General features: G+C 39.9%; 1 protein-coding gene across 1 annotated transcript; it reads left to right on the top strand.

Annotated features, from left to right (window-relative positions):
- Positions 1–907: 907 nt before the first annotated feature.
- CDC25C (cell division cycle 25C) lies at positions 908–22032 on the top strand. The gene is made up of 14 exons (XM_081035479.1): positions 908–1153; positions 1672–1881; positions 2612–2706; positions 3422–3467; positions 4684–4717; positions 4840–4929; positions 5893–5970; positions 7077–7229; positions 17617–17667; positions 18569–18631; positions 19999–20097; positions 20636–20769; positions 21152–21263; positions 21458–22032. The coding sequence occupies exons 2-14, from the start codon at positions 1688–1690 to the stop codon at positions 21605–21607; spliced, it is 1299 nt and encodes a 432-aa protein (XP_080891605.1). The 5' UTR covers positions 908–1153; positions 1672–1687; the 3' UTR covers positions 21608–22032.
- Positions 22033–27006: the final 4974 nt, after the last annotated feature.

Here is a 27006-nt window from a genome sequence, read left to right as displayed (position 1 = left end):
TTTAACAAAATCCCCCAGGTGATTAGTATGCAGCCTAAACTTTGAGAGAACTGACATAATGGACTCCCGGTTACCCATCGACCTATTATTATGGCCAGTCTTGTTTCACCTATACCCACCACCACTACCACAGGATTATTTAAAAGCAAATCCCCCCAATGAAGAATAAATTCTTACTATCACCTAGCCAATGTTCAAATTTCCATAAACAACCAAAGTTTGGGATCCTTTGGACTTTGATAAGGATTGTGCCAAGAGATAATTCAACTCCCCTGCTTTCCGTAAAAAGGAATTTCCTTTACTCACATAACGTAGCATCTCAGAGATGCTGGGCGCTAAAAGGGACTCCCAACAAGAAAACCTCTTGGAAGGGGCCAATGCTGTTTAGCATAACTACACACACACCTGTCTCGCCACATCTGCCACACCGGCGGCAAATGCTCCACTTCCAGCGGAAGGCTAGCAAACTAAGAGAGAAAGGTCCATGTAACAACACAAGAAAGAACCAAGGAAAAAGAAACGCATAAAACACCCTCGTAACGAAACTAGTGTCTTCAGGTATTAACCCAACGAGTGGACAGCGGAGCAAAGTGCTATTTAAATCTCCCGGGGACGAAGGGGCCGAGCAAAGGGAGAGCTCAAGATGGGTGTGTCGATTGGCCAGAGACAGATCCAATGGTGCGCCAGGCTCCGTGTGGGGCGGGGCTTACTAAGCCCCTTGCCGAACGCTAGTGGGCCAATCGGCATTCTGCTCCGGCTGTGAGGCGGGGCAAATTATGTTCCTTCCAGCTCAAGTTCACGCCTCCGGTTGATATACCAGCCAAACGATTGGCCGAGGGGGTTCTGGGCGGGCGTGCGGAGATTGGCTGACGCAGTTTAGAGGCGAGCGGGATAGGTTATTGGGAGGGCGGAAGGTTTGAATGGTCAAGACCTGTGGCTGTTTATATTCTTGCCCCGAGGCTTCGACCCTGTGAGGAGAGAAGCGGCAAAGTCTGACTCCGACCTACCCAGTGAAAAAGCAGAATTGTAGTCTGGTTAATTGCCACCTTTTCCCAGATTACCTTTAATTCTGTTCTGGTCTTCGCTTGTGATTGACCCTCATCTACATCCACTTCCCTTCTTCCCGAAGGTAAATCTCAGACTCAAACCTGAGGTAAGCCCGGAGCTGTCTGCGCCTGAATCACCCCATTGTCACCTCAAAGCCCCGTCGGGGCCCCACAAACGGAAGTTTAGGGGATCTAATTGGCATTGTCCAGAGTTAGGAGACTTGAGTTCCTTCCGGTCAGGAGTCACGAACTGTGTGGCCCCCGAACAAGACAAAGCCCCCTTTTTCATTTCCTCTTTAAAGTCCTGGGGTTACCTCTCGTTAAATTAAGGTTCCAACGAAAAGGCCAAGCCGCTTCAGGCAAGTTAACCTTCAAGCCAAGTTTTGTCACCGTTTGGGGATGACCCTCCTACAAATACTGACCGCTTGGCCGCTGCTTATATATTATATTATATTATATATTATATATTATATTATATTATATTATATTATATTATATTGTTTTATTTTATATTATTTTATATTATTTTATATTATATTTATTATATTTATCATATTATGGACGATCTGTGATGTATGTATATAGAGGACGTCCTCCTCTTAGCTAGATTTTATTTTTTTCTCAGCGTGTACTCGGAGATCATGTCTGCCGAACTCCTTTCATCCACAAGCCAAGAGGGAAGTCCTGAATCAGGACCCAGTTTTAGGTCCCATCAGAGGAAGATCTTAAACCTGCTCCTGGAGAAAAACACTTCCTTTACCATCTGTCCAGATCTTCCTAGAACTCCAGTGGACAAACTTTTTGGCGATTTTGCGAACCTAAGCATTTTGTCTAGGTAAATCTACTTTTCACACCTTCGCTCCTTTGCTCTTCTAAACAGTTACTGAGTTTTTAGTAAAATTCTGGCTCAAAGATCAGTGTTTACGTCTTAGCTCTGCCCTTGACTAACCGTGTGACGCTTTTGACTCTCAGGCTTCTTTTCTGTGACATAGAAATTATCATCTCTTCCTATCTCACTAGGATCTTGTGAGAATCAAATGATGTGATGTCTGGGAAAAGTCTTTGAAAACTCTATTGCATTATGCATTGGTCCCTTTATTACTATTAATGTTAGTGGTACAAATACTGTTATTGTACTTTAAATTCCCATCATGCCATACCCTGATTCTCAGCTAGCAAACAAAATTGGAGAGTTGTAGACCTGAGAAGTATTAGAGACTCCAGGGAGAAATCAACTCTGTGTGCTTATGGTGTACAGGACAGGAGATGTGGGGTCAATACCCACCTCTGTTAATAAATGTTGGTCTTCATTTAAAAAAAATTATACTGTCTCAATACCGTATGTTGGTGAGGAGAAAATGAGATACAGGTTGTTGGAGTAGCGAAAAGGTGGGAGATTTTTCTCAGTGTAGTCTGAAATATTTCCAAAAGCAGATTTATTTGGACACTTCAGATTATGTGAGAGTCATTGAGGGGTGTTTCAAGTGAAGAGGATAACATGATTTTTGCCTTTTAAGGATATTACATCCTAATGGGAATCTTGATGTACTATTATGTCTCAACAGAGGAACCCCAAAATGTTGCCTTGATCTTTCGAATCTTAGCAGTGGAGAGATGTCTGCCACACAGCTTGCCACTTCTGCACACCTTGATGAAACTGGTAGGGAGAAGGATGGTAAAGGCTTCAAGGGAAAGAATAACTTTTAAGGGAGAGGACAGGGTAGTAGGATATAAATGGAAGGTAATAAAAGTAACTAGAGAGCCTTGAAATTGGAAGTCTGTGGGTACCTATAAGATTTTTGAGGAGAATGATCAAGCCAACGGGCAGAGAAAGATAATAACATTAATAGGAGTCACTTTGCATTTGAAAAATTAGAACAGGAAGGTATACTGTGTTGACTGATTGATGGTATGAATTGAAATTCACTGATTGATGGGAATGAAAGTAGTAGTTAAGAGGAGGAATTTTATACCCTAGTGTAATCTTAGCAGAGGCAAAGAAATCAACATAAATACTTTGTCAGCTAATTTTTGTGTTTTCCTGGGTCTCAGTCCTAAAGGAATTTTTTACTAGTCAACCATTTTAGTATTTGTTCTAATTTCAGATTTCCTGAGTGGTAAGCATTCTTTTCTATTCATGAAAAAAGAAAAATCTCTGTAAGTTAGTACCGTTTCCCAGCATTTTTTCTTTAAGTGACACATGCAAATTCCTAAGATTCTACTAATTTATATCTTGTACCATGAAATTAATAGCTATCAAAAACCATGGTGTTCAAAAAGTCAGCTTTTGATATTAATATGGCTTACTGGTAATAAAGAAAATCAGAAGGAAAGACAGGATGCATGGACAAGCATAACTTCATATCTGATTGCAGGTCACTTGGATTCTTCTGGACCTCAGGAAATACAGTTAGCTCTGATGTGAGTTCTTTTGTTAAATGAACCTCATGCTTAAAGCCTTTTCAGCACTGGCAGGTGGATTTCATCCTATGCAATCTCGGCAGAGTATAGAACATTTCACTTGGGGTATAATTAGCTTGAAGGCCTAGGTCTTTCCCTTGAAAGGTTTTTAAGTTTCCCAGAGCTAAATAGTGTCATGAAAATGAGGGCTATTCATTTTAACCATCACACGCAATCAGTGTTATCTTTAAAAATGGAGGAAAATGGTATATACTGCACTTAGCTATACGCTGTTACATGCATGTGAGTAATACAGTATCTTAGTGGTTAAAAGTGCTTAGTGTAGGCTCTGAAATCAGTGTCTGGATTCCAGTAGCTTAGTACTTCACCAACTGTGACCCTGACAAGTTTCTTTACTTCACTGCACCTCAGTTTCTTTATTAATGATAAAGAAACAATAATAATGGGGATAATAACAGCACTTCTTGTAAACAGCTATTGTGATGATTAAATTTTCATTTAATCCTTTAGCCAATGAAAATTTAATCCTTAGCACCTCCCAAGCATTTTATCATATTTGTTGTTACTACTCATGAGGATTCTTTGTTGGAGATCTTAAAATCTTCAGTCAAGGAATACTCGCGGAATGAAAGGTAATTTTAATTCGACTTCCTAAACTTACTGTAAGTTTCTCATTTGACTGTTTTAATCTTTTTAGAACTTTATCCTTCAATAAAGTTTAGGTGAACTAGGTGTCATTTTAGTGCACTAGGGAAGGTTTTCCATGACTACTTTTTTCAAGACATGTGAAAATTTCACTTTGTATTGCTTGTATTTTCTTTGAATTGCTTAAAATGTCCTGACCCATGGAGACTAATGAACTCCTGGGAGGGATGATAGAAATTCATGACAAAATAAATATTAGCTCCCAATAGTCAATGCTGGGAACTTCATAAATTGTTAGTGATGTCTATATAAAATGTAGGACAAATTCATTATCTTTGATAATCTATATATGGGGTTATGCAAGTGAAATGAAGGCCTTATCCCCAGGATGTCACTCAACGTCTTAATACTTCCCCCAGAGAGCACCCTACATATTGTTATTGGAAGAGACATATCAATTAGGTATAGGGCTTCTAGCATGGGAGAAAGGAAAATTGGGATGTCCCAAGCCACAAATGAACAACCAAACAGTATCTGGGTCTTAAACGATGGTGGTTTTTTTGATCTGCAGGAATCATCACCAGCACCTCATAAAATGCAGCCCAGTGAGTAGCTCTTCTTTCTTGGGTTTGGGTTTGTTTCTCAGGTGGGAAGCAGAGGGTTTCCAGGTCACCTGTGGCTGGAGGATGCTGGATATTCTCAGAAAACGATCTCTTGTATCTTATAGGCACAGCTGCTTTGCAGCACTCCGAATGCTTTGGACCATAGTAACAGGAAGAAAGATGTGATATGTAGCTCATCTACCAATAAAGAAAATGTGAGTGGTTAATGGAAACCTAGATACATTAGCAGTTTTCTTCATCTGAGTGCAGCAACTCATCAGTTTCATGAGTCTAGAGCTGTTTATGCCTCAGTATGCTAGGCAAGCAAACAGTATCACTATAGGTAAAAACATTCTTTATGGTTTCTTTGTTTTGTTGTTTCTTTTTAAGGTTTGACCCTACAATGGAAACCTAGCTCTATGTCTTCCATAGTAGGTTGTCATACTTACGAAATCTTTGTTACTGTAGTCTAAGGAATTCAGGACTTTAAAAAAAAAAGCCAGATAAGAATAATGTACATAACTTGTTCATAGCCTATTTGCATGGCTTCACGTACAGGTCTGGAGTTCTTAATTTCTTATTTCTTCCTTAGTCTAGCTTTTTAGCCCCTATTCTGAGAAAGCCATGGCACTTTTTTATTTCAACTTCAGGCCATCCTTCATTTCCAAGTTGAAACTGACCTCTCCAGAGCCACCTAATTAATTACTAAGATAATTCTCTAACTAACCTCTTCAACTATCTACTTTTCTAGCCATCTTTTTCTTTTCCCTGCCTCCCACCCTGTCTGTATCCATAAAAGATAGCTGCTGTTTTTCTTTTTTCACATTAACTAAGTTATGCCCATGTTTTTAGCTGTCCTAATTAGTTTTTTTCTTGGTTTAATACTGTTCTCATCTCCCTTAGTCACTTTATAAAAGTCTCACCATCCCATTCCCAGTCAGGCTCTCTTTTAACTCCCTTCCTTTGGCTTGTGATCATAAAATTAGAATCCTCCAAAGCAAATCTATATACCACATATCAATTCCAAACCATAATTTGTATCTTTAAGATATAGGGTCAACCTTGATTACTTTTCATGTGTTCCATGAGGGTTATTCATGGCTTCATAGGATGAAATGTTTTTGGCAGGGCCTACTCACACTTCTATTCCTTTAGCCAATGTAGTTTTTCTTATGCAGGAAAACACTTTGAAGCCCAGGAACCTGAAGTTTCGAAAGAGACCCGGGGGGCCTTACATGTCTCCCCTTTCTCTACTGGTGAGTCACTGGCCATCGTCATCAATGGTTAGCGGAGGTGTTGTGGGGTATGCCGTGGCAGATCTAGACTTATGACCCTTTGAATTTTTCTAAGCCGGCTTAAGTAAGAAAAGGGGTTGGAGAAATAGTTTGAGCTGGGAAAGAGAGGAGATGTATGTCCTGTGATCTTTTTATTTGTTTAAATTTAAGGAGCAGAAAGAATTCTTAAGCCTTTTTTAAATTTTCTACTTTATTCTTTAAATGTTTTCTCCCTGACTTTAAGAGTACTATGTGTCCATTGTGAAAATGATTTAAAAATATAGTAAAGTATAAAAAAGAAAATCGCTACCTCATATAGAAAAACCACTATTAACATTTTACCTCATTTCTTTTTAATCTTTTAACTATGTTGTACAGTTTTACAAAGTTGAAGTCATATATTTATAACTTTGTATTCTATTTTTTTAAGTTAAAACTCTTAGTAAACTTATTTTATTATTAAATTTATTGGAGTAGCATTGCCTAATAACATTCTATAAATTTCAGGTGCACAACTTTATAACACAACATCTGTATACTCTGTTGTGTGCTCACCACTCAAAGTCTAATCTCTTTCCGTCACCATGTATTTGACCCCCTTTACATTCTTTGTCCTCTCCCCACCCCGCTCACCTTACCATTCTATTGTCTGTATCTCTGTTTTTTTTGTGTGTGTGTGTTTTTTTTTGTTGTTTTTGTTTTATGACAGCATTTGTTTTTGGGGGGGAGGAGGAAGGGGAACAGGACTTTATTGGGGAACAGTGTGTACTTCCAGGCCTTTTTTCCAAGTCAAGTTGTTGTCCTTTCAGTCTTAGTTGTGGAGGATGCAGCTCAGCTCCAGGTCCAGTTGCCATTTCTAGTTGCAGGGGGCACAGCCCGCCATTCCTTGCGGGAGTTGAACCGGCAGCCTTGTGTTTGAGAGCCCACTGGCCCATGGGGGAATCGAACCGGTAGCCTTCGGAGTTAGGAGCATGGAGCATGGAGTTCTAACCGCCTGAGCCACCAGGCCGGCCCCTTGAGTTAATTTTTGTATGTGGTGTGAGATAAGGGTTCTGGATAATTTTTAATATTGTCAATATACTGGACAGGACAATGGAAACTTGGTGGAAAGTGAATATCTGGGCAGTCCCATCACTACTGTTCCAAAATTGGACAAAAATCCAGAACTAGAAGAAGACCAGGCAGAGGATATTTCAGATGAATTGACAGAGTTTTTCCTGGAAGATCAAGAAGAGGCCAAGGTATGTGCTCTCTGGTGGTATCTTTGCATTTTTCACATTCTTTTATTCTTAAATGAACAGTATTACTTATCTAATACGTTGCAGTTATTGTATTAAGTGATAGGTCTGCAGAGATATAGAAGACGTGATCTCTACACTCCAAGGGCTACCTGACTGATAGGGTGTCAGGTCACTATGGGTCTCTTGCTACTGCTGGATGACAAGGTTCTAGTTAGTAGTTTGAGTAGATTACTATCTGTGTAATCTATTGGTGTAAGCGATGCCTCCAGAATAATGGTAATGGACAGAATATGTCTAGCATGGTTTTTCAGGTATTTTACAATATATTTATTTGTTTTCTTTTTTCCTCCCCATATCACTGAGAGGAGTATCTGGAACCTATGGCTTATTGACCATGTACTAATATGTTAAAGATGGTTTCTGAGGCATTTCTCATTTCTGAATCAACTTCATTTCTTTGGAAAAAATATGTGTGGTGGTGTGTTTTTAAATTTATTCATTATACAAAGCAAATATGATTTAGTGGCGTTAGAACACTTGGATTCTAGTCCTTATTCTCTTTAGTGTTATGACCCTGAGCAAGACACTTAACCACTCTAAGCCTCAGTTTCTCATTTATGAAATGGAGAGCATAATAATAAAAAATATCTTCTTAATAGGATTGTTGTGACTATGATAAAGTATTAAAAGCAGTTTGTAACACTCCACATGCTTTATAATCTTTAATAAAAACTAATGTAAGCTGAAACAATAGTCAATATATATTTATTATGAAACTAACTAACATGTACTAGAACTGAGGACAGTCATGATTAAGACAGACAAGATTCCTAATTTTCATGGAGCTCCTGTTTATATTTTTTATAGTCTAAAAGATAAACAATGTAAGTAAATAAACCAATAAACACAGAGGGGTCAATTTTATGTACTTACTCATTTTATGTATTTCTTTACTGTGGTAAAATACAATACACATAAAATTTACCATTTTGACCATTTTTAAGCGTATGGTTTGGTAGCACAAAGTACCTTAATCTTATTGTGAATGTACTTATCCATCTCTAGGACTTTTTCATCACCTCAAACAGAAACTCCTTAAAGTGTTTTATCATTTTAACTCTTAAATTTAGGTCTTGATTCATTTTTAGTTAACTTTTGTGTATGGAGTTAAGTCAGGGTCATTCTGTTGCATGTGGATATCCAGTTTTTCCAGCACCACTTGTTGAAAAGGCTGTCTATTCCTCATTGAAAGGTCTTGGCCCCCTTGTTGAAAATCATTTAATCATATAAGTTAGGGTTTCTTTTCTGGACTCTATTCTATTCCATTGGTCTATATGTTTGCCTTTATACCAGTCCCACAGTTTTGATTAATTTAGTTTTGCAGTAAGTTCTTTTATACATTTTTTTTTCTTTTATACATTTTTTGTTACACACATTATACTTGAATATATTCTCCTTTTAAAAAATGAAAACATAATAGCTAAGGCTAACTAACCCTGTCTGATCACCACCATTCCCAGCCCAGAATGAAGGGTGACATTGAGATTATCTGGGATTAGAAGGAAAAGTCAAGAGCATGGGAGTCCATGGAGGTCTGGAAATACTGGTCTAGAGCATAGTGGTCTAGAAAGTACAGACTCTGGAGCCACACTGCCTGGTTCATAGCTTGCCTCTGCCACTTTTACCTGTATGGGTAAGTCATATGATCTCCCTATGCCTCAATTTCTTGATCTATTATAGAAAAATGAAATAGTTTTAATAACTACTTCATAGGGTTGTTGTGAGAATTAAATGAGTTAATTATACATAAAGCATTTAGAACAATACTTGCCAATTAATAGTGCTTAATTATTATAGTGTAGTATGGTGTAAGTGCTTAATTATTGTAGTATAAGGACCAAAATGTGTGGCAATGCTCAATGGCCTTGATGTCCTCAACAAAGTGAAAGTTGAAGTAATCTGATGAGTCAGAGGAGATTGTGAGGTGAGGGTCTTGAAGAGTGTGGAGAAGGTTATAATGAACTTTTGGAAACTGGAAGGGACTTATTAAAAGGCTGATAAAATGATATTTGTAAGGTCCTATAAGATAGACCGGCATGGCACAGTGTCTTCCTACAAGAGTGTTCTTGCCTGAAAGCAATATTGGAGACTTTGGAACTCCAGGGGTGATTAAGTGAGAGTTGGAGGTCGCCAGTGGAAGATGAAAAGGGGATCCAGGCAACCTAGGTGATGGTGAAGGCAGCAGAGAAACAGAAGATGATGAATCAAAGCTTGAATAGGGAGCCAAATGTCTCTGCCTAGACTTGGTAAAGTAAGAACAGTAATGTGATTGCAAGTTGCTGAGGAGGTAGCTATATAGCAGCTGGTTTAGAAACTTTTGAGAACTAGGGGAGATTTTAGTCAGTTTGAAAACATGCCAAGTTTGAACTCATGGTGGTGAAGTAGTAGAGGATGGTTGCAAATTTTTTTGTTTTTAATCCCAGTTTGCTGAGAGGCTAATGTAGAGTATAGGAGAAACTTGGTGCAAAGATTTGAGGAGTTATGAAGTCATACTCTCCAAAGGGTTGTCAGTGAACACTGTACGAGTGTGAAGAGGTGATATGGGCTTTAGTGTTAAAGGTAGTAGTGGGGACTGGAGTGGAAAGCAAAAATGAGAGCCAGGTAATAATAATAGCTCCTATTTATTGACTATTTAGAATGTACCAGGCACCGTGCACTGAGCAGTTTCCATCAATCATCACATCCTGAGAGATGAGTAGTATTGTCCGTTTGTAAGAGGAGAGCAATAGGCCATGAGGTCAAGTCTCTTACCAAGGTCACAAAGTTAGCAAGTGGCAGAGCCAGGATTTAAACTAAAATCTACCTCGTTCCAGAGCTTATATTTTTAGCAATAGTATGGCCATTCCTGCTGAACATATCTGGGAGGTAAAAATTGTCCTGGGGACAGAAAATAATGCTGGTTGCTTTTTGCGTAGGGTTGGGAAGTTGAATGAACTAAAGTGTTAAAAAGGATGATGATACCTGAAATCTATGTAATTTTACTAACAATTGTCACCCCAATAAATTAAAAAAAAAAAAGGATGATGAATCAGGACAATGCTGATTCAATGCAAATCTAGAACAATGCTGTTCAGTAGAACTTTCTGAGAGGATGGAAATGATTTTTATGTCTGTTCAGTACAGTAGCCACTAGCCACGTGTGGCTCTTGCGCACTTAAACTGTGGCTAGTGAAATTGAGAAACTGAATTTTTAATTTTCTTGAGTTTTAATTAATGGAAATAGCCATGTATGGCTACTGTTACATAATGGGTAGTGCCTAATCAGAAATCACTAACGTTTCACCAGTCTCTGAGGAGTTCACTGCCTTATAAGGTACCTATTTCTCTTTAGCATCAAAGAGGTAAACCAATAACAAAAAACCCATACCGCGTTTCTAATCTAATTAGATGTTAAATCTAATCAGAGACCAAAACCTGCCACTATGTATATTCTTTGTTAGTGTGCCAAGAACCCTCTGTAAACTATGGTCCTAGGAGCAGAAGCAGCAGCAGCAGCAGGTAGGAACTTCTTAGCAATGCAAATTTATGGGCCCAGCCCAGACCTTCTGAATCCGAAACCAGAGGTGGGGCCCAGTAATCTGTGTTTTACCAATCCCTCCATGTGATTTTGATGCACTAAAGTTTGAGAGCCATTACTCTATAACAGTATTAAATCCTGTTTTGTTTTAATTTCATTGGTTTGTGGGAAAACAACAGAACCAAGATGGAAACCGAAAGGGGCATGATAGGTATTGGGAGAATTGGCAGAGACCTTTGTGAGACAAACATTTTTGAGGATTTACTGATAATGGAGATTAGAGATTTGTGGAAAAACAGCAAGTTAGGGATAGTTAGCATGGAGAAAAGGTTGTTAGGCTTTCTGAGAAAAAAAAAGAGCAATGTGAAATGAATATTTGTGTTGCTTTTTCAAATATATGTTAGTGTTCATATTTGTAAAATGTAATGAACATGGTCAGATCTCAGCTGGTGCTAGTCTAATAAATTGAATTGAATGTTGATTAAAAAGAAACATCTTTTATTTTCAGTTTTATTGTTGGAAATTTGTCTAAAGTGTGTTAATCTGCTTTTATGAAATTATAAGTATAGTACAGTGAACATAATTGAATCTTTCTTTGCTGATTGAAGGTCTTTCATAGACTCAGAAACATCTGTCTGTATTGTACAATAGACAGTGTAGAAAAGTGGATTTAAAATAGACTGACCCCAGGAAATACTCTGAGAGTTTTGTTGGTTAATGTGGAAGAATAGCATATAGTTGTTAAGTATTTATTTTGTTGGTCTTAAAAAAATATTAAGTCCCGTGGTGGGCTCATTTTCTTGGACTGTGACTTTTACAAAGTCATTTTCAAATTGAAGGCACACTGATGAAGAACATACATAGTGGCAGGTTTTGGTCTCTGATTAGATTTAACATCTAATTAGATTAGAAAAGGGGTATGGGTTTTTTGTTATTGGTTTAGCTCTTTGATGCTAAATGAAAATAGGTACCTTATAAGGCAGTGAACTCCTCGAAGACTGGTGAAACGTTAGTGATTTCTGATTGCTCATTTAAAAAATATGTATTGCGTACCAATTAAATGTCAGGCACGGTACTAGGCACTTAGGATACAATGGTGAACAAACCAGGCTAGGTTGATGCCCTCCTAGAGTTTATATTTTTGTCAGGGAGACATCAAAGAACAAAAAACAATGTTTATCAAGTTAATATATGTTCTAGTTAGAGTTCTTGGTTGAAAATAACAGAAACTGATTCTATTTACATCAAGCAGAGAAAACATTTTTTGGGGGGGTATTGAAGAACTCAGAGAATAATTAATAAGACTGGAAAACCAGGAAAAGCCTGGCCCAGATGCTACTGTGGGAACATTGTGCTCGGGATGCCACTACTCGCTGGCTGGACACTCAGTGCCACCACTACTGGTCCCTGAAACAACATAATCTGACCTGCTGCTGGACTCTGCTGCTCAGGGACATTTGCTGCCACCCACTATATTCTTCACAATGATGCAGCAACCATAAAAGTCTCAACCAACCCTGTGCTTTTGTGTTTCTCCTCAAGGTTCGAAATCCAGGCAGGAATGTCTAGTTAGCTATAAGAAAATGATAAAAAGAATGTCTGTCCCCATTTGGTCTCCTTATCAGGATGCAGGGCTTCCTTCCATCTAATTTGAGATTTTACTAAAATAGGATGCTTGGTAGCCAAATGGCAAATGACTGCCTTAACAACGGAAATAATTTAACTATTGCAAATCGTCCGAGTGTAATGAAGGAAACAAAATGGGGACTGAGATAGAGACTAAGAGAAGGGAAGCTTTACATGGGGATAATTAGGAAGGCCTCCTTGAGCAGGAGATATTTAGTTGAGAACAGCTTGTTTGCAGCTGGGGAGGTTCCTAGGACATGGGACTTGCAGTGCTAAAACTGGGAAAGTCCCAGGTGAATTGGGATGAGTTGGCCACTCTAGTTGTGAAGGAACCGTACATGACCACGGTAGAAGCAAGAGCACTCCATGAAGAGGGAATATTGTAAGTGCGAAGGTCCCAAGGTTGAATAGATCTTGGTGTTCAAGAAACTGAGAAGCCAGTGTGAGTGAGGGGAAGAGTTACTGAGATGGGAAAGAAGAGGTAGTTAGGAGACACATCATGCAGGGCCTTTAGGCTATGGGGAGTGTTTGGATTTTATTCCAAGTGTATTGGGAAGCATATTCAGGAGAATAATATGATCTGTTTTGTTGTATGAAGGTCATTCTTGCTCCTGGAGGAAGAATGGGTTAGAGAGGATTAAGAGTTAGAAGGACAAAAAAATAAAAAGAATTGGGAGCAGGGAAGTATAGGGAGCTATTGTAATAGCCCCAGTGAGAGTTGGTAGCTCAGTAGCCCAGTAGCTCGGACTAAGGCAGTAGGTATGGAGGCAGAGAGAAATGGATGAATTCAAAATGTACTTTGGATATAGACTCAATAGGATATGATGGGTTGGTTATAGACTGTGAAGGAAGGATGGGATCAAGAATGACTTTAGACATGCTAAGTTTGAAGTGTTTTGTTTCAAAGAGAAAACGGAAGCAATCAGATGAAAACTACCTTCTTTTCTCACCAACTGTACCATCCTTTCTGCTCTGATACCCATATCATCTGCCATCCCTCTTGTTATAGGGTATGGAGTGGCCCTGCTCCTATGCAAAGCCCCTCGCCCCTTCTTCACACTGTATTCTGTTAATTCGTTTACTTCATAATGCTGAGGATACAGTAGGGCACACAACAACACAAGACAGTCCTTGCTGTCATGGAGCTTACATTCTAGTCAGGAGGAAACAGACTGATAAACAAATACATTTCTCATACGGCAGATGGTAAAAATATAACAGTAAAAAGGCAGGGTAAGGAGAATAGGGAGAACCTGGATTGGGGTGGGGTGGAGTGAGAGTTGATCTTTTTTAATAGGTTGCATAGATTAGAGAAGACCTCTCTGAGCGTGACATTTGAGCAGACATCTGAAGCAGAAGGGGAGCCAAACAAATAGGTATCAGGAGGAATGAGTTATCAGACAGAAGGAAAAGTAAGTGCAATGCCCCTGAGTTGGGTGTATGATTGGCATGTTCATGGAATGGCAAGAAGGCCAGTGTGGCTGGAGCAAAGTGAGCAAGTGCAGAGTGGGAGATGAGGCCAGAGAGTAGGTGGCAGGAGGACAGATCACGTAGGGCCTTGTAGGCTATTGTAAACACTGCAAAAACTGAGATGGAAGTATCTCCTCTTGTCTGTCCCTGTAGTATTTCTTCTCTCTCCTGTATTATCAATTTTCTCCTTTCTCCATGACTAATGGTTCTCAAATTTTTTGGTATCAGGACTCCTTTACAATCTAAAAGTTATTGAGCGCCCCTTCTTTTGTACCCAATCTTACAGGAAAAGCATCCAGTTTTTCTCCATTGAGTCTGATGTTAGCTACAGGTTTCTTGAAATGCCCCTTAGCAGACTGAGGATGTTCCCTTCTATTTCTAGTTTGCTGAGACATTTTAGCAGGAACAGATACTAGATTTCTGTCAAATACTTTATCTCTATCTCCTAAGATGATCATATGAGTTGTCTTTTTTTTTTTTTTTGTAGTATATGTGCTGCCGAAGCGAGCACGAGTTGTCTTTTTTTAACCTGCTAATATGGTGAATTACATACATTGTTTTTTGAATGTGAAAACAACCTTGCATTCTGTGATAACCTTACTTGGTCGTGGTATATTATTGTTTTTATATATTGTTGAATTTTATATATTGTTGAATTTTTTTTGGGGGGGGGGATATTCGGGAACAGTATGTTTCTCCAGGGCCCATCCTCTCCAAGTCAAGTCCTTCAGTCTAGTTGTGAAGGGCACAGTTCACTGGCCCATATGGGAATCGAACTGGCAACCCTGGTGTTCAGAACTCATGCTCTAATCAACTGAGCCGTTCGGTTGCTCTATATCATTGGATTTGATTTGCTAAAATTTTGTTGAGAATTTTTGTATCTGTGTTCATGAGAGATTCTGATCTTTAGTGTTTTGTTTTCCTTGTAATGTCTTTGGTATTGGTATCAGTGCAATGATGTCATGATTTGGAAAGAATTCTCTCTTTTTTAAATTTTCTGGAAATTTGTGTAGTATTGGTTTTTCTTTTTGAAATGTTAAGCAGAATTCACCAGTGAAGCCATTTGGGCCTGGGCCTTTTTTTGTGGGAAGTTTTTAAATTACTAATTCAGTCTCTTTACTTTTTGTAGGTTTAGTCAGATTTTTTGTTTTTCCTTGAGTCAGTTTCAGTAATTCATGTCTTTTTTGGAGTTTTCCCATTTAATATTTCTTATTCATTGGCATATAGTTGTTTGTAGTATTCTCTTATGATCTTTTTGTTTGTTTCTGTAAGGTTGGTAGTAATGTCCTATTTTTCATTCCTGATTTTAGTAATTTGTCTTCTCTCTTTTTTTCTTGGTTCAGTCTAACCAAAGTTTTATCAATTTTGTTGATCTTTCCAAAGAACCAACTTAGGTTCTGTTGTTTTTCTCTATTTTTCTATTTTCTACTTCATTAAATTTGGCTCTAATTTTTCTTATTTCTTCTTGCTTGTTTTGGATTTAGTTTCTTCTTTGGTGCAAGATTAGGTCATTGACTTGAGATCTTTATTCTTTTTTATTATAGACATTTTCAGCAATAAATTTTCATGTAAGCACTGCTTTAGTTGCATACCATAAGTTTTAGTATGCTGTGTCTTCATTTTCATTCATCTCAAAGTACTTTTTAATTTCCACTGTGGTCTTTTTTGACCCACTGATTATTTAGGAGTGTGTTGTTTAATTTCCACATGTTTCTGAATTTTCCAGATTTTTTTTGCCTGTTATTAATTTCTAATTATTCCATTGTGGTCAGAGAACATACTTTGTATGATTTCAATATTTTAAAATTTATTGAGGCTTGTTTCATGACCTAGTATATGCTCTGTCCTGGAGAAGAATATATATTCAAGAAGAATATAGATTCTGCTGTTGTTAGGTACAGTATTCTATCGATGTTTGTTATGTATAGTTGATTTATAGTATTGCCTCACATAGTTTATGAGCTTTCTAAAAATGGTACCACATTAAACGTGGCCATATTGGCCTTACTATTCTCAACAGGACCTTTGCATTTGTTGTTCCTTCAGCCAGGAACCCTCATCCCACAGGCGACACATGATTTTGTCCCTTATTTCAGTCTCATTTCTCCCCATATGTCACTTCATCTGAAAGACCTTTCCTAACAAGCTTTCCAGCTCCCATATTTTTTCTATATTTTTATCCTTTGTTTTTTACATAAAACATTTATCGCTACATACAAATATAGAGTATATTCATTTGTCTGTCTCTTCTACTCTCTTATTCACTGCCATATCACCTAGTATTTCCTCAAAAATTGTTAAGCACGTATTTGGATATGGAAGTCTGGAAATAAGAACAGAGCTCTTGACTAGAGATAGAAATCTGAGAGTCATCAGCATAGAGGAGAATTTTAAATGTATGGGTGGGGAAAAAAAAATCACCTATGGTAAGGGTGAAGAGATAAAAAGGGACCAGGACCTAGCCCTGATTAATCCAACATCTGTAAGAGGTTTGATAGGTGAGGAGGCCCAACAAAGAAGATTGAAAAGGAGCAACAGAGAGGTAGAAGCCTCACGGTTCTTTTAGTATAAGGGTTACCTATACTAGAATGAAACTGGAAAACTAGGGGGTGCCACTGAAGCCAAGGAAGAAGGGATTAACCAAGTCAGTGGAAGCCACTGTGAGACTCAGAAAGATTATGGCTAAAGAAGTGACTGTTAGATATGGCAACATGAAAATTGTTGATAACCTTGACAAGAGCAGTAGAGTGGTACAGACAGTAGCTGGTCTCTGTGTGTTGAGGAGTGTATTGGCCATGAGGAAATGGGGCTGCCTTCTCAGCTTACAAAATAACCTTCCTTAAAAAAATTTAAAAAATTAGGGCTGGCCCGGTGGCTCAGGAGGTTAGAGCTCCATGCTCCTAACTCCGAAGGCTGCTGGTTCGGTTCCCACATGGGCCAGTGGGCTCTCAACCACAAGGTTGCCGGTTCATGTCCCGCGCAAGGGCAGCAACTGGACATGGAGCTGATCTGCGCCCTCCACAACTAAGACTGAAAGGACAACAACTTGACTAGGAAAAAAGTCCTGGAAGTACACACTGCTCCCCAATAAAGTCCTGTTTCCCTTCCCCAATAAAATCTTTAAAAAAAAAAAAAAAAAAATTTAAAAAATTAATCATATTTGGCTGTTTTATAAAATCAGTATATGATGGTATAGAAAATGCAAATAAGCAAAACAAACCTGTTTCAAATGCCCATAATTCCACAGGCCACAGATAATTACTGTTAGCACTTGATGTATGTTTTTCCGAACACTTTTCTATGCCATGTTTTTCTTTTATTAAAGTGGTATTACAAAATGATGTCATAAATTTATTTCATGTCAATGAAATTAATCTACAACATTCTTTTTATTGCCTAATAGTAATCTATAATATCTTGTTTGTTTGTTTAACTAAGACCCTGTTATTGAACATTTAATTTATTGGCAATTTTTCTCTATTATAAACATGCTGGGATATCCATCCTTATAGCAAAATCTTTGTGCATATTTTTATTTCCTTAGGAAAACAAGTGGAAGTCTTAGATCAAAGAGTATGCATGTTTTTAATGATTCTCCACTCCTTCCATCCCCTGGTTTTGAAACCTTTAACGTGAGAATTGGGGGTGGGGAGAATCTTGTCATTTCCAGAGCTTAGTTCTAAAGACAGTCTCTGTGACATTAATATCACTCAGGTGCTGGAGGAAGATTCTAAGCAGGCGTACCTGACAGGTGATTTCTCCCAGGTGAGTGTGGTTGTACCCCTTCTGTATTGCATCGATTCATTTTGAGCCTGAATCTTTTCTTCTGTTTGCAGAGGACAGGCACTAGGTATAATTACGCATCCTCCCCAAGCACTCTCTGATAACCTGAAAGTGTGATAGTGGCCGTTCTAGGCCCTAAGCCTTTCCCGTGAGAACGTATTCCTGTTTATTCTGGGAAAATCCAGCGCAATGGGGAAAGTATGAGGCTTCTGAAGTTTTTTCTTTTTAAAAATATCTTTTAAAATCATATAAATAATGTTTGGTCATTACAGAAAAGCTATAAAATGAAATCTACCCCAAATCTTATCAACTAGAATATAATTGCTTTTAACATCTTCATGTATATCCCTTCAGACATTTTTCTGTTTTCACAAACACATGTACACACATGAATACATTTTTTGGTTTTCTACAAAAACAGTTTACTCCAAAAAGTCACTTCCTGTTTTGTGATCTGTTGGGGTTCTTCCTCATTTACTATATCAGGAACGTTTTCCCCCCCATGTCTGCTTCATCATTTCATCATTTTTAATAGCACAGTATTTCATTTTTTTGGCTGTCCATAGTTTCTTGATAAATTCCTTCTTGTAGAATAATTTACTTTTATAATTTTTCCTTGTGAAGCATACCACAATGGGCATAGTTGTAGTGCAATCTAAACTTTGTACACTTCCTCAGTTAGTTCCTTGGGATCAGTCCTTAGAAATAGAATTGTTGCAGTTTTTAGAAATGGAATGCACATTATAGAGACCATTGATTTTTTTTTTTTTTAAGTCGTCTGGGGTTTTAAAGGTCATTTGGAAAGAAAGAAAATGTATGGATGTTTGATCTCAAATTTGAGTATAAAAAACTTGCTATTATTTCAGCTCTTGGGTATTTCTAGGTATGTGCGCTGCCAACCGTGTCAGGGCGACACCAAGATCTGAAGTACATCAACCCAGAAACAGTAAGCAGATTTCTGGAGATGGTAGCTGGTTACATAAGCTACCATCTGGTCTGTTCTGTCCCGAAAATCCCCATTTCCATTTGTATCTCTTTCACTGTGTTCACTAACATAGGCTTATTATTCAGCTGAAGCTCTATTAAAGGACTCCCTTTTATCCTATGCTTCCGTCACCTTCGTTCTTAATTAAACAAATGATATATACTTGTTATGAAAGAAAAAAAAGAAAAAAAGAAAAGGAAGGAAAGGAAAGGAAAAAAGATAAGAAAAAAGAAAAGAAAAAAGAAAAGAAAAGGCAAAAGCCCCAAAAGGAAAAAAGAAGTATCATTCAGTTTGGGTGATCTTACATCCTGGTTTACATGTTATAATTTCATTTATACCTGCTAGTGCCATGTAATTATTAAAGTGTTCTCTTTCACTCTGAAAAGTGTCCCAGTTTGTGCAATAATTATTTGGTCACCCATGATCTTGCCACCGGAGATGACCACTACTAATGTTTTCTTTATGGTCTTCCCGATTTTATTCTGGTGTATGTTTTATTAAAACAGGGTCATGAAGAACATGCAGTGTTGCGATTAGCTTAGTAAGACATTATAAACATCTTTCTCTGTCAATAAAAAGATACCTATATTATTTTTTTAATGACTATATAATATTCTATTATGTTGACATGTGTAATTTATTTAACCAAACCCCTATTTTTGAATATTTACATTATTTGTAATATTTTGATAACCTAAAACAATGCTGAGATGAATATTATCGTGCCACATTTTTGTTTACTTTTTGGTTTACTTAAGATGTTAGAAAAGAAAGTGCTGAGTAAAAGTTAATTATATTTATTTTTATATGTATTTTCAAAGTTCTCTCCATAAAGGTGGAACCGAATTATACTCCTACAAGTAGCTTAAGATTCCTCCTCTGGGTATCAAACTTTTTCTTCCATATTCTTTTCAAAAACATTTGCTTTCTTCCTTCACATTTGAGGGTGGGGAAACATTTCCCATCTCTTCTTACAAAATTGGGATCTCTAGCTACTACCTGTGCCAGTGAAGAAGTCCTTGTGTGTGTTTGAGAGACTGATTTCAGCCATGCCTGCCTCCAGATGAGTAGTTTCACTATGGTTTTCTCTGATATCCTGGCAATACCAGCTATTCTGGTTCTCCAAAAAGTCACTTCCTATTTCACCCTCTTATGTGGGGTAGGGCTGAACCATTGCCACATTTCAAATATAGGGGGAATTTGGAGGCTGGACATACAGTGGAAATCTTAGGTAACTAAAGGGAGTACAAATCGGAAACTATGTGACTGGCTCTTCTCTCCCTCAGAGTTAACAGTGAGCAGGGTATTCAGTCATAGTTTCTGTGCAGGTGGCTGCCTTACTGTTGGGGAAATTCCAGGGTCTGATTGAGAAGTTTTATATCATCGATTGCCGCTATCCATATGAGTACCTGGGAGGACACATTCAGGTGAGGTTGCATTGGGGAAATTAGCAGGGCACGGGTTGGCGATAGCTCTTTATTAAGAAGAGTCTGGACAAAGAGTCCTATGAACTCTAGAACCAGGGCAGACATACATTTGGAACACATCAAAGCTGTAAGTCCTCATTCCTGTTCTAATTCTGTATACGTTGAGCAATTTCCCCTTCTCTCCTAGACCAATCTCCCTCTTTTCTGTAGGAGCCCAGGACTCTTACATGGAAATAAAAACATTAATCCAAGGACTGAGAAGCCCTTTGTAAATATTTACTGCTCACACACATTCCTCACTGTGATCCCTCCACATTAGGCAGTTTAGTTCTCCGAGCATTTGTTGAGCAACTACTACATACCAAGCTCTATGCCAAGCCCTGGGGGTAGATACAGAGATATAATTAGTTCTCTTTTCTGAAAGTGCTTATAGTCTAACCTTCTTGGCCCAAATATACCAAGGTGATACCCCAGTTATTTCTAAATGTTGGCTCTATCCAGAGTCCTTGAGAAAATACTTATTAAAATTCTTCTACAGGGAGCCTTAAACTTGTACAGTCAGGAAGAACTGTATAACTTCTTTCTGAAGACACCTATTGTCCCTTTGGGTACCCAGAGAAGAATAATCATCGTGTTCCACTGTGAATTCTCCTCAGAGAGAGGTCCCCGAATGTGAGTGTCTACACAGGGTAAGGTGGGTGATGGAAATTGATCTTGAGTTGGGACTTACAGACAGGGAACCTTCCCAGACCAGTTTAGACAGAATGAATGCATGCATGCTCTTCGCTATAGTTTGGAGAATGTTAGGGAGGTGGAGGAAAGGGGTTTCTACAATTCAAAAATTTGGAGCAGTGAAAGAAAAAGTGTTGGGAATTAGGCACCAATAGAGGAAAGGAAAAAGAGTGGTGCTACTTAGATCTTGTTTTTTGAAAATAATGAGCTCTGGAGGTGCTCACTGGGGTTACTGATAGTCTATTTGTTCTCCCCTTCCCTGGTAAATGGCCCATGGAATGCTCACCTTGTTTCTTTTCACCTATCTGCGTTTTCTCTAAAGGTGTCGCTGTCTGAGAGAACAGGACAGGGCCCTGAACCAGTATCCTGCATTGTACTATCCAGAGCTGTATGTCCTCAATGGGGGCTACAGAGACTTCTTTCCAGAATATAAGGTAAAGGATGGGGCATGTGGGGCAACTGGGAAGCCCAGACTTGAGGGAGCCAACTTTAGCACGCAACTCCCAGGGCCTGCAAAGCCTTCCGAGAAGAAACTGCCACTCCTTTTTAGCCACTCCCAGAAGCCTCTCTATTCATAGGCAGAGTTCAGGAGCCTAGAGCATCCCTTACTCTGTCCCTGACCTTTCAGGAGCTGTGTGAACCACAGGGCTACTGTCCTATGCATCACCAGGACCATAAGGCTGACCTGCTGAGGTGTCGAAGCCAGAGCAAAGCAGTGGAAGGGGAGCGACAGCTGCAGAAGCAGATTGCCTTACTGGTGAAGGATGTGAGCCCATGATAACAGATCAGCAGCTGGCTGCCTAGGAGTCACCAGAAGATACTGTAGAAACCCTGGGCAAAAAGAGGCCATCTTCCATGTGGCTAAACTCAAGATTGTTAAAAGATGTCGGCAAACCAACAGGCTGCCAAACTGATGAAATCCTAGGCCTGAGGATTGGTAGAGCAGCTGTGCTGGCTGGTGGTGAAGTCTTGGAGCTGGCTCTCTAAGGCTGTAGTCTTGGGTTGCACCAAGATGTGTGTTGCTTCAGGGAGCATTTTTGCATTCTCTCCCTAACTACTTGTGTCTTCTCACAAGCCAGCCAGCTTCTCTCCCTGAGCTTCTGGCTATACAACAGAGATGCCCAACTTCTTTCTCTGTGCTTCCCTTCTTTGTTCTCCCCTCCCTTCTTTTTTAAAATGGGAAAATAAACATTGTAGAATGAGAGATGTAGAATGATAGCTTATTATGCTCCTGGAAGATTTATATAAGAAAATAATGATCACCAAATTAAACATTTTCAGACATAAAGATAAAACCACCTCTAATTCAGAAACGAGAGGAAGGCACTTTTCTCTAGACCAGTGGTTCTCAAAGTTTAGACCCTGGACCATCAGTATGGGCTGAACTTGATTCAAATGCAAATTTTCAGGCCCCACCTCAGCCTTATTCCTCTGAGGTTAGAGCCCAGAAATCTGGGTTTTAAAAATCTCCCTTGTAGGTGATTCTGGTGCACACCAAGGCTTGACATCCACTGCTCTGGAATTAAGGAAAACCTTTTATACTGCGTTCTTCAGCATTATTCCAGGCTTTTCCTTTCCATAACTCTATGCTACGAGTTATGTAAAAGTAACTCACAGATACCTAGACTCAGCACTCTGGTATCTAGGCTCAGAAACCAGATCGGTGGCATTCTCTAAGGCAGGCGATAGGTCTGAGTTTGTCTTAAAGGTTCCTTATCTACAGCCTCAGTGGAATTTTGACTTCTCCCATTTTCCAAACTTTTCTCCACTCCATTTCCCATCTTACAAAGACAAGGTCAGGATTTAAGGTGGTTGGAAGAAAAGATTTGTGTTATATGAAGATAGGAATAAGAGAAAATAAAAAGTGCCAAGCAAGGTCAGTTAGACGGTTTAAACAGTATTCTTTAGCAATATGCCATGCTTTCCTTCCTTAGAGCTCTTTAAGGTGAGTATGCTTTGTCTGCTTAATGAGATCCAGCTCTATTTGGCCTGAGGTGGCAGCAGAATTTATGTAATCATTGTCGCTCTCTGGCATTGACCTAGTAGTAGTGATAGCCCAGGACCAGAAAAGGACAAAGGGCCCTGAAGCCTAGGCTGAGATGGAATAGACAAAAAACGACATCTTCTCAGGTTCTGGAGCAGGGAGACTTTAAAAGCCAGCGGGCGGGAAGGAGGGGCAGTGGTAACTGGACTGAGTTTTGCCAGGTTCTCCAGTGCCCTTCTCCTGGAGTGCTGCGTGCATGCCTCACAGCAGAGGGCACTGCTGTATTCTCTAAGTCAGGTATTGGAGCCAGCCTTCTTCCTGAGCCCTTGAGCTCAGAGCTCAGAAGGGCTGGAGGAAAAAGGAGAGAAAGCTGCTGCTACATTAGGTGGGGGGGATGGCTGAGGGAAAGATGCTGCCCCTCTGTCCCACCCCCATACACTTACTCCCACCAAGCAGGAACTCCTATAGCCTGAGAAGGAAACTGCTAAGTAGCACCTACACTTCAAAGTGTGAGGGGGGGGGGGGGTCCTTGACTCATTGCCTACCTATCCTGATAATTCTTCCCAGAAAGGTAGAACCAAGCCCCCACCTGGGAAGAGATTGGTAAACATGCGTTTATATTTTAGTAATAAGTGAAAAATAAAAAATAAAAACTAGGGCTTAATAGTTATCTACTTTGTGAAAAATTATATGTGCCTAAAAGGCAACATTTTCCCATATAATTCCTTATAATATCCTCCCGTGACTTGATTCATGTTATTTTCAGGAATAATAATAGTCTCTAACACTTTTCAGGTACTTATTGCATACAAGACTTTTTATGAACTCGTGTATATATAAACTAATTTAATTTTCACAACAATCCTGCGAGGCTGGTACTTATTATTATACACGTTTTACAGATAAAGAAATTAACTTATTTTAAGATCACACAGCTAGTGAGTGGTGGAGTGGGGATTTACACACAGGCAATATGGCTCCAGAGTCTGTACACTTAATGGATTTTGCTGTTACCAAATTCTCATCAAAGAAAAATGTGCTTTTCTAGAATTGGCATTGTACTGGGTGTTGAACATGTAAGCCTCAATTACAAGTTATTGAGAAGTCAGGGCCATAAGGGTTGTTTGGACTTGGGAGATGAGGCTGAGAACAGACACTAAGACCTCCACCCATAGACTTTAGCACAAAGCTATTTAGGGGGTTCTGCTCTCGTGTTCTTGCACAACTAGTATTTGTCCATCATGAAGTCAAGTCAATAAAGCATAGAAACTTTGGGGCCTAAAAACTGCTTCTGGTCGTCAGCCTCGGACCTGGCTGACCTCTGCCTTAAAGAAGGGAGAAGGATTTGCCTTTCCTTCTCAGCAGCATAAAGTGGGAAGCATGGAAGACTCTTTTTCCTCATTCAGTTCAGACAAATGTTAAGAAAACACCAATTCCTGTAAACATGTATATCTGAGGTCATCAATTCTAAGTACCACAGATATTCAAATAGGACACAGTCCCTGCCCTCAAGATACTGACAAGGTAGAAAATGATTCTTTGTTCCCACCCCTTGGCCCACTAGCATATTCAGCGAAAGGAAGAAGAACTGTAGCCTCCAGCTCCAACGCAGCAATTGGGTGGTGGGGGCTGGCCAGATTCACAGAATAACTCCTGCGTGCTGCCCTGGATGATATCACCATTCAGTGCTTGCTATGTGTCAGACACTGTGCTAAACCCTTTACTCAATATATACTTGTTTAATCCTCATGACTGTTATATAAAGTAGATACTGTTATCATTAATTTTGCAGATGAAGAAACTGAAGCACAGAAAAACCAAGTGATGTGCCTAGGTCACCCAGAATGTGTTGGAAGTGGTGTTTGAACCCATGCAGTCTGTAAAGCTTGTGCTCTTAACTATTATTCACTGTATTGCTGATATCCTGGGTTAGGGTAGCAGCAGGAAGTAAAGTTTAACTGTGAAAGAAGGCTGGATAGAAAGCCGAGAACTAAGATTACAAGTGAAAGAGGAGTAAGGTACAGGGTTTTTGAACCTTGGAGCCTCAATGAGTGGATTGCAATGCCTGCCATGGCAGGGTTTGTGTCTTAACCATTTTTGTACCTGGCACAAAGCTGGACCCATAATCAGTCTCAAAAGACATTGAATTGAATGATGGCTGAGTAACATCATCTTTGTAGAAAGGACTGGCTCATTTGTCATTATCCACAAGGTTCCCAACGGCAATGCTGCTTATCTAGCAGGTGTTGGCAGTCATAAAGAAGATGGTTGGTGGGGGGAGGGTGTGCTGCAAGAGCTGTCAATATTAGTCTTGGAGTCATATTTATTTGCAGAGGCTTCCTCAACCCTCCCCTATCTTTGGTTACCAGTCCTCATTCAAGGCCCAGTGATGTCGGGCTCTCTACCCCAGTGCCCCAAAATATGTGTCAGGCATCTCATTTACTCTCACAAAAAGGTTGACCTCTTGCAGGTGGAATTGGGCATTGCTCTCAGCCCTTCAGTTTGATCTTATTCCATTCCTGGTCCATTCATTCCATGGGGATAGCATTGAGTAGACTTTGAGTAGGCACCCTGAGCAAACACCTTTTCCCCAACTTACCCTCTGACCCCAAACTTGATTTGGCTTTGTTGCTGAAAGAGTTCAGACAAATGTTAAGAAAACACCAAGAGAGCAGAGGTGACACCCCTTTACCATACCACATCCTTGTTGACTCGTAAGTCTCAGCTCTTTCCCAAAACTCCATTTTGAAACTGTTGTCGGAGTGGAAAGTGGGGGCTATTAGCTCCCCAGCTGCAGGCTTTCTAACCTTACTGGAGGGGAGGTACGTTGGGAAAGGTACATTAAAAGTAGGGTAGAGCTGGGGGAACACAGGCCCTGTGCAAAAGCTGAGTAGCCAGATGTTCACTTTCACAGTTCTGTAAGGCTAGCAGGGAAGATATAGATTAAAATGAAGCACAAACTCCATTTAAAGTGCATTACAGCTCAGGCACCAGCTCCCCTTGGGCAGGAGAAGGGAGGAAAGGGCACAAGAGGCCACCTCAGTCTCCTTCCTTATCTAGGCCCACATGTCTCTCTCCTAGCTTTGTGAAGGGTGATTTACACCCCTGGCTGGAATGACTCTTTCTGGGCTGATTACATCTGCAAATGCCCCCGAGAGGCCACAGCAGGATGGCCATATTCAGAAGCAGCAGCCAATAAATCTCAAAGGTTTATATTGCGCTTCTCAATACCCTCCCTCCTGGACCTCCGCCAGGTTGGCTGTGGCAGTGAAAGGGCTTGGTTGAAGAGTTAGGGGATGAAACACTCTACATCCTTTCATCAACCTCTTTTTCTTTCTGAGCACTGCTTATTTCTCATTCAACTCCTTTTGTCTCTATCTTTATCCTGGAAGCAGGTGGGAATCAGCCCTAAGCCCAGTAAATACCCTTGTGGCTCTGGATAGAAATCCTGGGCTCTGGGTACTTTGGTGTTTCCTCGCTATTTAAAATGATGAGGCTCCTAAATGGTCTCTCTAGTCAACTTCCTCAGTGATCTTGTCTTTCTTCCAGGGGAATCCCTGCTGTTTAGTCTTGGGGTGGGTGGTTTAATCCTTCCATCCACCCTCATGACACTGAAGGGGCCGAATTTGATTGGAGTCTAGTCTGGCAGAGGTCCTGGGATCTGGCCTCTGGTCTGCCCCCAGCAAAGCCACTTCACCTGTCTGGGACCCATCTTTACAAAGTCTTGGGGGTGAAGGACAATGAATGAATTTTACCCTTTAAGATACTTATGAGAGGAAAATGAAATCATAGATGTGCAAATCCTAAGGAAAAAATATACTAGAAATGCCTTTGTGCGGGTTTATTCAAGTTTTGTCACCAGACTTCATTTGGTGGTGGTAGTGCGGTGGGGGTGTGCGAAAGGGTGCTTTTTGGATAGAGATTGGGATGCCCCAGATGGCGAGGCTCCAGCTTCCCCAATGTCTCAGGCCGAATTCTTCCTCTAAGTGGCGTGGGCGGCCGAGGACAGGTGGGCGGACCTGGTAGAGCACGGTCTTCCGCGCCCCAGGAGGGGCGCTTGTGCTCCCTCGCCCCCACCCCGGCTGCTTTCTCCGTCCAGTAGAAGACGCGTAGTGTAGTCGTCCGCTTGGAGTTGGAGGGCGGCGCCCAGGACCCTAGTGGGACAGCATCGGCGCCGCTTGCGAGGAGGGGCG

The sequence above is a fragment of the Rhinolophus hipposideros genome (assembly GCF_964194185.1).
Source record: "Rhinolophus hipposideros genome assembly, chromosome: 23".
Classification (NCBI taxonomy): Eukaryota; Metazoa; Chordata; class Mammalia; order Chiroptera; family Rhinolophidae; genus Rhinolophus; species Rhinolophus hipposideros.
This window is presented reverse-complemented; position numbering and strand designations above follow the sequence as displayed.

Coding starts and splice junctions, on each gene's coding strand:
- CDC25C (XM_081035479.1), top strand. CDS start 1,688: ATGTCTGCCGAACTCCTTTCATCCACAAGCCAAGAGGGAAGTCCTGAA. Junction 1,882..2,611: donor AACCTAAGCATTTTGTCTAG/GTAAATCTACTT, acceptor ATGTCTCAACAG/AGGAACCCCAAAATGTTGCC. Junction 4,930..5,892: donor CATCTACCAATAAAGAAAAT/GTGAGTGGTTAA, acceptor TTTCTTATGCAG/GAAAACACTTTGAAGCCCAG.